The sequence below is a fragment of the Leptonotus elevatus genome, chromosome 12, assembly GCF_054856555.1.
Source record: "Leptonotus elevatus isolate MCC_2025b chromosome 12, RoL_Lele_1.0, whole genome shotgun sequence".
Taxonomy (NCBI): Eukaryota; Metazoa; Chordata; class Actinopteri; order Syngnathiformes; family Syngnathidae; genus Leptonotus; species Leptonotus elevatus.
This window is the reverse complement of record NC_141250.1, coordinates 17255292-17266856: the sequence shown is the minus strand read 5'-3', so window position 1 is coordinate 17266856 and position 11565 is coordinate 17255292. Positions and strand designations below refer to the sequence as shown.

The 11565-nt window shown below is 40.1% G+C and overlaps 1 protein-coding gene across 3 annotated transcripts in view; it reads left to right on the top strand.

Moving 5' to 3' along the window:
• The window catches only part of hat1 (histone acetyltransferase 1), a 32667-nt gene extending 21807 nt beyond the window's left edge, over nt 1–10860 (top strand). Inside the window, exons 1-11 of one of the 3 annotated variants that reach the window (XM_086092102.1) lie at nt 1273–1343; nt 1963–2034; nt 2328–2403; nt 3433–3553; nt 6218–6394; nt 6490–6611; nt 7194–7298; nt 7652–7758; nt 8158–8309; nt 8651–8767; nt 10349–10860. In XM_086092102.1, the coding sequence (XP_085948228.1) occupies nt 1286–1343; nt 1963–2034; nt 2328–2403; nt 3433–3553; nt 6218–6394; nt 6490–6611; nt 7194–7298; nt 7652–7758; nt 8158–8309; nt 8651–8767; nt 10349–10519 (1278 nt within the window). In that variant the 5' untranslated portion in view covers nt 1273–1285 and the 3' untranslated portion in view covers nt 10520–10860. Of the gene's footprint in view, nt 1–1272; nt 1344–1962; nt 2035–2327; nt 2404–3432; nt 3554–6217; nt 6395–6489; nt 6612–7193; nt 7299–7651; nt 7759–8157; nt 8310–8650; nt 8768–10348 lie in introns of those variants that run through there. The other 2 variants (XM_086092101.1, XM_086092100.1) reach the window with 2 other exon arrangements.
• The last annotated feature ends 705 nt before the right edge of the window (nt 10861–11565 follow it).

Here is an 11565-nt window from a genome sequence, read left to right as displayed (position 1 = left end):
CTTTGTTTTGATTACTGCACTCCATCGCAGTAGGGTTTAATTCTAATCTACATTACACAGTGCACTGCATATTCTTATCAATATGCTCCACTGAAATCAAATCAATTTAAATTCCATTAATTTGTTCCAGCCTCCTAAAACCAAATTTTTACTGAATTATATATATATTAAAAAAACACTTTAAAAAATAAATCATAATGGCCATCTGGCATAGAGGGCAAATGCCCGGTGGGCCGGCCTCTTTTGGGCCTTATGTGGTGCTATTGTTTATTATTTTCCTCCAATTTTCCCTAAGTGGCTGGCCCACAATATAGAGGGAGTAGCCCATTAATCAATTTACAATATAGATAGCAAACTGAACCAATTAACATCACTGGTAGCCGTGGGTTGGTCAGGATGTCTAAATAAAAAAAAATCAATAAAAGACGATTAGATATGTATCTTGATACATCGGGTGTGATACGATTCAAGGATGGTACATTTTAAAGTGCAACAATTTGGTTTGGTTCAGTGGGATTACGATTCGGTATGGTACGTCTCTTGAGAGGGTATGATGCAATGAGTGTCCTGATGAAATAAGTAGATAATCCTTTTGCAATATGAATGAATCTGTCTGTACTATATATGTGGCATTTCCGTCAGAAATGTATCAAAAACTTGAGAAAATGTGTATTTATACCTTTTGTAATGTTTAACATATAACACGTAAGAGCTCTCCAAGGCTCAAACTATTTCAGACTTCACTTTGAGTTTGTTAATTAAAATGAAATGAGATCCTCATTTCAGAAAATAATAATTTTTGTGACATTTTTCTTTGGTGGGGGTGAACTTTTTTTTAATGTAAAATGTATGTCTTGACTGGGAAACACACAATGGGATTTTCACTCGGCAAACTACATTATTTTACCTATTTTTGTTGTTGATTCTCTTACAGATGATGCACTGTTAATAAAGTTTACCAGTTTGCACAGCAGCGATATAGTACCTACTGAAGCAGACAAATAGAAAATGTAAATTGAGTAACTACAAGAGATTCGACCTCAGTGAGGCAGATGTGCTAGTAAACACTAAATGCGTTGGTTTTTTTTGGGTGGTCATGGTTATATAAATTAACATTTTATTCTGACGAGCTGAGAAGGGTATATTTTTAACCGGACAAATACTGATGAATGTATTATAAAAATAAAAATAAAAGGGGGGAAAAGAAGTCAAAACAAAATACGCTGATAAAGGGTAACAAAACTACATCCGTTTACACCGGAAATACGCAACCCCGGAAGTATTCATGATTGCGCGGTCTTTTAGGACAACACACTTCCCACAACACTGTGCAGAAATGGCGGGTACGTATTTGACAGTGTTGTATTCCCACCGGTTTCAATCAGCTTCCATTTATATCCACCCGGGCGTAGACAGGCGCGTGTTGTAAGAAACGTTTAACTTGCGGAGCTGGACAACGCTTTTGGAGTACAGAATTCGCAACGGGGGCCTGCCTGCTATGTTAGCAGCGTGCTATCAGGCTGTCATAATATGCTGTATGTTGAGCAGTACCGTGTGGGCTTGTACGAATTATATAGCTTTTTACGCAGAAGTGCAAAGTAAAGGGCTTAATGTTAGCCTGCGATTGTTTCCGTGTTGCTATTATGCACGCAAGCCACCTTAACTATAATACGAGATGTGAACTAGCTGAATAGCTGTTGTGATGTTTACTACATGTAGTATCATTAGGTTGTTGCCAGGAACACACGTGTACAGGTCGTAATCTTGCCAAGCTTTCCTCCAAAACTGCCACAATCAAAAGATCAGCTCTGCTTTGTTGCTTTCGACTGTTTGGATAGACTGATCTTTTGTTGTGCTGTATTGCTTAGCCTTGTGCACCGTTTTGTGCTCATTTGAAGTTATACTATACATACTGCAGTAAGCGTATCCTTTAACACCAGGTAATGTGATGTGTTCCCTTAGGAGCAAACAACATGGAAAAGAAACTGGCTGAATTTAAGTGTGACACCAACGAAGCTGTATGCTTAAAGCTAAGTATGTGTTTTGCTGCACTGAAAATTAAATCTAGTATTTCCCAAATGTTATTGCGCCAAGGCATTCATTTACAAAATAAAAATACCACCGCAAACCTCCCAACAAAAGCACTGAAGTAACCATGATCTCATCTCAGTTCACAAATTGACTGACTTAATGTCATATTTGAGTGTTTAATTGAACACAAAGCTGAAATACTTGTCGGAAGCCATGGCCTATTCTGTGAATACGCTGTTTTTGTTTTTTTGTTTTGGTAGTACCTTATAACCATGGACATGCTCTTTTTTACTCAGTTCGCTTTCCAGAGGATGTTTATGATGATGGTACTACATTCCACCCTGAGTACAGCCATCAGATTTTTGGAGACGAGTAAGTATTTTCTTTTTTTAGTCATTATGTAGACCACCGCATCAGTTAATGTAGGTTCTCCACTTGTATATAAAAGCTTATACTGTAGTTAATTTGGATTTATGTTATCAACTAAACTAGTGTATGAATCATAAGAACCAACCTGGTTCAGAAACATTTGTAGTGTGGCAAGTAAAATGTAAAAAAACAAAAAACAGTTGAAATAGTATGAAAAACAAAAACCGATAGAGTGGAATAGAATTTGCATACAAGTAAGACCATGTCACCATCCAATCACACTTTCGAGGTCTCACAGACAGTCGGATCTTGCAGCAATCCACGTAGCACAACTGCAGGTTTGGTATTATATGTTATTGCAAAGCATTCTCTCCCTCTTGTAATTATTTAAAATGAGATACAGGGGAGTCCTCGAGTTACGCCGTACGCGACCTACGTCGTTCCGATTTTACGGCGCCTGTGCCTCGTCCGTAGCACCTCCCTTTTTCGTTGATTTGCCACCGTAATCACGCTGTTTTAAAGTTATTTAAAGTTGTGTTATTGTTATCTCCAGCAACGGACATCCATCAGCAGGTCGGCTCGCCATCAAGTGCGTCACATTTCCGTGTTTATAGCTCCGCTCTGCCGTCCGTCAGCAATGAATGTCCGTGCAGAAACACAAAATATTGGTGCCGGCTCTTCTGGGTCTCACAAATGTTTTTTTTTTAATTACTGTAAAAAGTATTTTGATGTAAATATCGACTTAAACGAGGAAATCTGACTTAAGTCGAAATTCGGGTTATATCGCCGGCGTAGGAACGGAACTCCGCCGTAACTTGAGGACTCCCTGTACTACTATTGCTGTGGGAAGTAGCAGCACTGCAGTCTTGTTAAGTGAATTGCTGTTGGTTTCAAGTTAACCACTGTCAAGTTTCGATAAATTGTATATATATATATATATATATATATAATTACAGTGAACTGCCTTTAGTTATTTATTCATTTATGAATGACAATTTTTAACAAGTCATATGTTAATTCCATTCCCTACAGTGAAGTGGCGTTTGGATACAAAGGTCTTCTGATACAGCTCTTTTACACCGCTGGAAGCCTGACTACTCTTTATAAAATCAAGTATTCTTCCAAAGTCACGGACACATTTGACTCCGTGGAGGTAAGATTTGCTTGTTTGCATATTTTTTTTCTCAGTGTGATATTAAGATTGTCATAAATTCACTTTGTTGTTATTCTATACACTAGTGCTAGCCGGCCAATGTTTTGGTATTACCACAAAAAATGGAATATGGGGAAACAGCCGCCTCCGTACTAAACTAAACTAAACTAAAACTAACTTGAACAAAGAAATCATTATGAAAGTGATATGAGGTAATCGACTAAAAAGGATACAGAACTTCTTCTTTTCAGATTTGTCTTCTCTTGACAACCCAGGTTGAGAGTATGCCTTCTTTCTTGGAGAGAGTGTTGCAAAATAACATCTGGTGCAATATGTTTGTGATATTGAAGGCACATTTTCCTTGGAATTTTTTAGAAGGAATACTAATTTCACAACCTTTTAGGGATTATTAGAGGTTCCACTATAAATTTAACCCCAAATATGACTGCCAACGTGCGCTCAGCGTTGACCCCGATGGCACTCTGAACTTTAAGGGTTTTAGTGCAGCTGGTGTCAGGGTGGAGAGTGAGGGGAGTCGTTTAGTCTGCGTCTGAAGAGTGTTTGTCTCCCAGTCCGAGTGCATATGGACAGTCGGGCAGCTGGTGAGAAAAAGGACTTTGGATTTAAGCAGCTGCAACATACGCTAGTCTCTGATCAAAACTAGTTTTTTGGGGGGTCAATAATAACAACTAATTCACTAAGTTATGGTAATTTTCAGCATTTCCGTTATCTATCACTATGGATGTGTGATTGTTTTGACTCAAAATGAAGGCTTTCCTAAAAAATCGCAGTTAAAAGCTTCAGGTTTTCGATGTAGTAAAACGTCGTCAGAAGCTTAATCATACCGACACCACAAATTAGATTATTTATCCCCCTTTGTGCTTATTTGTTTTGGAATCAAATGCATGAACAATGTTGTGAAGGTACATTGTTAAGTTATATTCATGACAAACTAAGGCATCTATTCTGAAAGGCTGCGCAATTTAGTGTCTAGTATGTCGAAGAGTGGCTGGAACAAAAGGGCTTGTTTGTCCAAGGCCTTTTAAGCATGCTCCTTGTTTCTTCGAAACGCCGCCGAACAATTGCAATGCTGGAGAGGCATTCAGCTGCAGGTGCATTACCTCCAGTTTGATATTAGCTGATGTCTGAAAGGGGGAGAATCAGCAGTATTTTGTATTAGCCTTTTGTAGTGCATTTTGCACCGACCTTCTTCATTTCCCTGTTTTCAATGCTGAGCAGCGAGGGTCTCCGTGGCGACATAATGCCCATCACACATGTAAATGGTGTGAAAGGGCTGCTTAGCGAAGTGTTCTCATGTCAATCCTTGTGGAAATGGATACAATGCAAACATTACAAGCTGAACTAACCACGCGTTGCACCGAGTAAAAAGTCCGAGGGTTTCGCCGCCTTTGTCTCCGAGGCCCTTTGAAAATGCGGGGCCCAATTCATTTGATTGGGTTCACTTGGCAGGATTAGAGGAGAGGCTGCTATTATGTTTGAGCAAAGGTTTATTAAGTTGAGATCAATTCATCAGGTTTAATTTCCCAGTGAGTGGCAGAAATGGGTTATTGTGGCAACTTCATCACATATTCATGGTTTAACTTGAAGAGTAAATGTACAGATTTAAGTGGTCTTTTCAGGGGGGGGTTTGGTGAGGCCTCTGCTCAGCTGACAGTTTTAATTGCCTAATGGTTTTCTTTTCAGTGGCACACACAGCGTTTGTGTTTTATTTGTACCACCTATTTGATACATTTCTTGCAGCCTTCCCATGTCTGCAAAAAGACAAATGTTTCTTGTCGTTTAACTGGAATACAGTAGGGCCTTGAGATACACGAGACCCGACTTAGAAATATTTTGGGATACAAGCTGTTGATCGACCAATTGATTTTTCATTTTTGCTTTGACTTGTTAGTGCAAACTTGAAAAAACGAGCACTGTGTGGTGGCAGGTGACTTACCTTACTTCACAATAAGCGTTTGGCAAATACAATTAACAAATATTCTTTAAAAAAAAAAGGCTTCAAGCTCTACCAATCATGTTTTTTTGCTTTTTCAACAAACACATAGCGTCCGTTACCTTAATGCTAACATGTAACGGGAATCTAAATGCACACACAAGCTAACAATTGGTGGTGCTGTTGTTACCCTTTAAGCCAAAGGTCGCCATGTTGAGAAAACGGATCAATATGTGAAACTTTTTCTATAAATCTCTGCCAGTGGTTTTGAATGATCACATTCCCAGAAAATTACAATGTCCAATCGCTGAACAATTTTAGAACAGCCCTGCTGTCACCACGTTGGTGACCCCAAAGCAATGGCAAGCTGAAAACCAACAGGAAGGCAACACGTCGGCAGACAATATAACAATATTCACAGGCATATATATTCTTTATCTTCTGCGAAGAACGACTATCACTGCAGCTTACTAAGAAGCCAGAGAGGAGCGGAGTTTCCATTGCAGTATCTGCCTATCTGTCTTATACTGCCCCCAGGTGGCCATGGCGTGCACACCAGAAAACAGCAAAATGTCGGCTTGAAGGGGGAAAGTTACAATCAGGTCCAAGGAACTATTAAAGCTCGCATATCAAGGCTCTACTGTATTTGAAAGCTTAAGTGTTCTTTTCATAGTCCTTCACCACTGTTATGATCTGAATTCACATTACAGCCTGACAATATTGATGGAAAGATCCGAGAAATTGTTCCCGCTGGGTTCACCTGCAACACTGATGACTTTATCACGCTACTGGAGAAGGAGGCTAATTTCAGGCCCTTCGGCACTTTGATGCACACGTACACAGTGCACAACGAGGAGGCCGGGGAGCTCACTTATCAGATTCACAAGGTGGGGAATGCTCATCTTTTGCCGGCGACAATTATTGTTGAAAGCTGCACAATTCTTAACTTAGTAAGTTTCCTTTCCTATCCTACCTGCTGCAGGCTGACTTGAGCTGCACAGGATTCCGAGAGTACCACGGGCGCCTGCAGACCTTCCTCATGTGGTTCATAGAGACCGCCAGTTTCATTGACCCGGATGACGATCGTTGGGACTTCTTTCTTGTGTGCGTGATCTCTTTAATTGACACCCCCCCCCCTTCCCCCAATGTGGGCCCCCCCTCCTATCCTAAACTATCCTAAAGCCTATATTGTGTCATTGAAAAACAAAGCCCCCTTTTGAGGCGCTTGTGGCCAATTACCCGGCCGGTTTTGATTATATTCCCCTTGTAGAAGAATTGTTGATCAGGCAAGGGCTTCTTTTGTGCAAAAAGCCCTTTAGAATTTTCTTTTTTTTTTTAGGGTACGGGCAGAATTGAATGCTGTTGTCTTTTGAAACATTGAACAGTGTCTTAACAGTAAAAAGAGCCTCTGCCAGTGTTTCCTTTACCTTGGCACCTATTAATGCCAACAATAGGCAAAATGGACTGAAGTGATTTTTGAGGAGCTCAGTCCCTCTTTCAGGCTTTTCTCTTCCCCTAAGTTGCAGTACTCCAATTAAGTGCATAATGTATTCAGGTTGCAGCAGGTGTACCGATCTGGCCTGGCTGCTCTAACTTGAGTGGGGGGGGGAGCATGCAAGCGAAAATGGACACTGCATGAAAGTGTGCTTGTAATTGACCTGTCTGCCTTTTGTGTTTTATCTGCAGATTTGAAAAGTACAATAAGGATGGGGAAACCCTCTACGCAACCATTGGCTACATGACAGTTTATAATTACTACGCGTATCCAGACAAAACCCGGCCACGTGTAAGGTAATTGCTGGGGCTTTGTATGTGAAAAGGGAAGGGGAAAATTGCACATTTCTTTATCCTCTTCCCAAAGGACGAAGCAAATTATTGGCTTGGATCACCAATCATTGGTTTCATGAAACAAGGGTGATTTGTGTCTGAAAACAACTTTATAAATAAGCATTTGATGTGACCGAATTAATTGCGCTGATGGATTGAAGCGACTCCGATCAGTTTCTGTTCCAGTGCTACTACTTTGATATCACAAACAACCCCAAAAAAAAACATGTTTTACTTGAGCATTTTACAAATCAACAACAACTATTTTTTTCCCATTATATTTTGCGTTTGTGTGTGTGTGTGCTTTCAACAAACAGCCAAATGCTGATCTTGCCTCCGTTCCAAGGAGAAGGTCACGGAGCGCAACTGTTGGAGGCAGTGCACAGATTTTATTCAAACATTCCAAAAGTACAAGACATCACAGGTGAGGGATTTACTGTAAATATACAATGATTACAAGCTCTTGTATTAGATCCCATATGGTTGTATTTGAAGGGCAATGTTGCAAAAGAAAAAAGTATGGTTCAGTCACAAATGCTTGAATTGATTTGTCAGTGCTGTGACTGTATCATGTGGGGAAAGTTAATTTGGTGTGCTGGCATGAAAACTGGCCCGCTGAGGCTCTATTGAAATTTACTCAATCTATATTGTTGATGTCGCTGTGTGGGAACGGGGGATGAATATCAAAGAGGCATCCTGCATTGGAATTTGGAATGTGGTCCAGTGCCACCAAATGTGGCAGAGAAAAAAAGCTTCATGTTCCTGCTCACAGGCTAACAAACCAACCGAAGAGATTTCTATCTGTAATCTTCTGCGTTTTTAGCTGAAGATCCCTCTGAGAGCTACGTGAAGCTGCGGGACTATGTGCTGGTCAAGCTTTGTCAGGGCCTGCCGTCTTTTGCTGGGGACAAACTGCACCAGGGCCTGTCAGCCGAAATGGTCGAAGAGGCACAAATGAAACTGAAAATCAACAAGGTGCTCTGTCAATAATTGCTTGGTCATTTCCTCGCTGTGATGAATGTCGGAAAATGTCAACAGTCTAAAGCAGCGAAATATTGAATGAACAATTAGCAGATGCTTATGACATCTTGTCACCTTTTTTTTCTTTTTGTTTGATTTTGAGGTGTGTCGCTGTCTTTGTAAGTTTAAACTAATTACCGTAAAAGCACCGTAAATTACCCTTTTGTTGGACCCAAATCAAAGAGGTACTTGACAGGGGGCTTAAAAAGACATTTAAAACCTTTAAAAAAAAACACATTTATAATCAAAGATGCCAGCAAATCGTGGACTGTATTTAATCAATGTTACTTTTACAGAAACACGCAAGAAGAGTGTACGAGATCCTGCGTCTGAGGGTGACAGACATGAGTGATGAAGAGAAATCAAGAGCGTACTGCTTGGCGGTGAAGAAGAGGCTGTTTGGACCATACAGGGTGAGTTAAAAGATGGATTAAGATGCGAAAATAAAATAAAGCTTTCATCTCTGTAAAATGGAGTGTGTATGCTGAGGAGAAATGTTCAGAAAAGCTGCCCCCCCCCCCCACCCCCTACACACACTCATAACAAACTTATTTTAAGGCTGCAAAAATAACTCCATTGTTATTGACACAACAGAGTGTAAGAGCTCCATCATCACTCAGGCGTGTGTGGTCTGACTATTTATGTACAGCATTTGTCAGTGTCTGCACTTTGACAGAAATAATCTAGGTGGAAATTGTTTAAACCACTTTGTCAAGAACCAAAAAATGACAAAACTCAAGTCTAAATAGTAAGACTTAACTTTTGTCATTTTATTATTATTTTTATTTTTTTTTACTTTGACATATTTTACTTTGCAAGCTTTTTGTACAACGAAATAATAGTCAATGAGCTGCACATTATGAAATCGTGGAATAGAGCTTCGTGCCCTAACATAACCTCCCACATCCCGTTTTCGTGTGACGTTCTCTGTAGGAGTTGCTTTGCATACAAAAACCCCGCCTCCAAAGAGGCCGAGTAGGACATGGGAAAGGTCCCACGGGGTAAATTGGCATGGAGAGATCTGGTGGCCAGATGCTGCAAGTTTTTTTTTCTTTTTTCTTCCCTGAGATTGAGTTGAATGTTGGATGCCGCCAGTTAGTAAATGTGTCATTTTATTGTTATCACGGTTTCAAATGCCATTCATCAATATTGATAATTATGTGTGTTTCCAAGTTAGTGCGCATCTTATCATTTGGGTTGGACAAGCATCTTGTATTTATTTATTTATTTTTATTCTTGATGGACACTATGATCGATACCGACTGTTACATTAGACCCAGAAGTCAGGATTCCGGTTTATCGTAACATGAAAAATGAGGGGCATTTATGCACAATTCAATCAAGTTCATGCTGCACACGTTATATACTTAAACTTATGAGCGCACTATAAGGTGAGACAAAAGCTTAATGCCCATAAAATCCGAAATACTGTCAATTGTTTTTGATATTTTTTAGAAGTTGAAGCTGACAAGAGTAGAGATGTGCGTGTGAATTTTGGTGACGATTCATAGCATTCTTGTGTCACTAAGCGACATTTAGCTTTTGTGCATTTACAGTTGTGTTCATAAGTTTACACACCCCAACTTTATGTAAACTTACAAGCACAACTGTACATCAACATGGCTGCAGAAGTAGAGGATGAGGGGCCTTGATTGGCTGACCCGCAGACCCGCCCTGTGTCCAATAAAAAGTGGGGCTGCATTTTTTCAACGAAAAAATGTGACAAGAAGACTTGTGTGCAGAATTCTTTGAAGGAAGAATGGCAGATAATTACATCTTAATTGCTTCACCGCTGCGTCTTCAGACCCTAGTCAGCTGAAGTTTTGAGAAAAGAAGTGGCATCTTTACAACCTGGTAATTTATTTATTTATTTATTTATTTTAATCTTGTAATGCGGCTAATACACTACAGGTCAGCGTTTTACGTCCTAAATCTCTAAATCACAGTTTGCGCCGTCACTGACATGGCCGTTGATGTTTGTTTCTGCCGGGCAGAAGAATCAGAGGGAGCGAACGAAGATGACAAAGTGCCTGCGGCTGGAGGAGGTGGCGTCCCACTTGGGTCAACTGGACACGCAGATGCAGCACGAGGAGCTGGAGAAGAGCTACCAGGTGGTTTTGGGAGACTACCGGAGAATCATTGAGAGGCTCGCGGCGCAGGCCTGATTATAGAGACCACACTTGGCAAGAGCCCACCCTCTCAACCGTGTGGTCTGTGTGTACAAAACCCTCATGAACTCTCACCGCAACCCAAGAAGAGACACTGGTTCAGATGCACAATCCAATCACAGATGTAATTGCAGTGTTTTTACAGTAGCCGAGTTGCGGGTTGCAGTGGAAAGCAGCCGTTTTGTCTCCCAGCTTGTGTTGGTACACTGGAGGATTAGTGCAGCTTGGTGCGGGTTTGTCCCACATTTGCAAGACCGGTCATATTTGTAGATCTTTCTCTTCAACGTTGCCCATTGTCCCACTGTTTTGCAGCGCTTCAAATAAACATGGAATTTGTAGTTGCTTTGTATTGCACATTTTTTCCCCGCTGATACAGTTGTGCATTGACTTACGAGTAACCCGGCTTAGGAGTTTTTCGATAGCAATTTTCAATATTGATTTTAGACTGTGGCGGGGGGGATTTCCAACAAGCAGCAAAATGGAACGTAGGGACTTAATCTTAAAAAAAAAAAAAAATTGTTAACATTTTTATTGCCACTCCCCTTTGAAATGTACTGTCAAACATTTTTAACGCATCACTTTAAAGGGATACTTGACTCATTGAGCCATTTTCAGCAGTAAAAAGTTAATATTTTGTCCAGAAGGAATTTGATAACTTCATTACTTTTCTTGTACAAATGAATTACTTAAATAAATAAAAAATAGTCCACTTGCTGTCGACTGAAGATGACATCACCTGTGCTGAGGAAGTAGATAACGACCAATCAACAAATTGAGCCATGATTGGTCGATGTTATGTCATCTTCAGTCGACAGCAAGTGGAAAAATGTGTATTTTAAGGTATTAATTGTACATGAAAAATAATGAAGCTACCAAAATCATTCTGGACAAAATATTAACTTTTTACTGCTGGGAATGGCTCAATGAGTATCCCTTTAAGTGCCTGCTAGCTTAATGCTAAAACACAGAACGCAGAATACATGAGCTAACTCATAGCATCTATATGCTGTGTAACTTTACTCTCAAGTTCAATATTCTTTTTG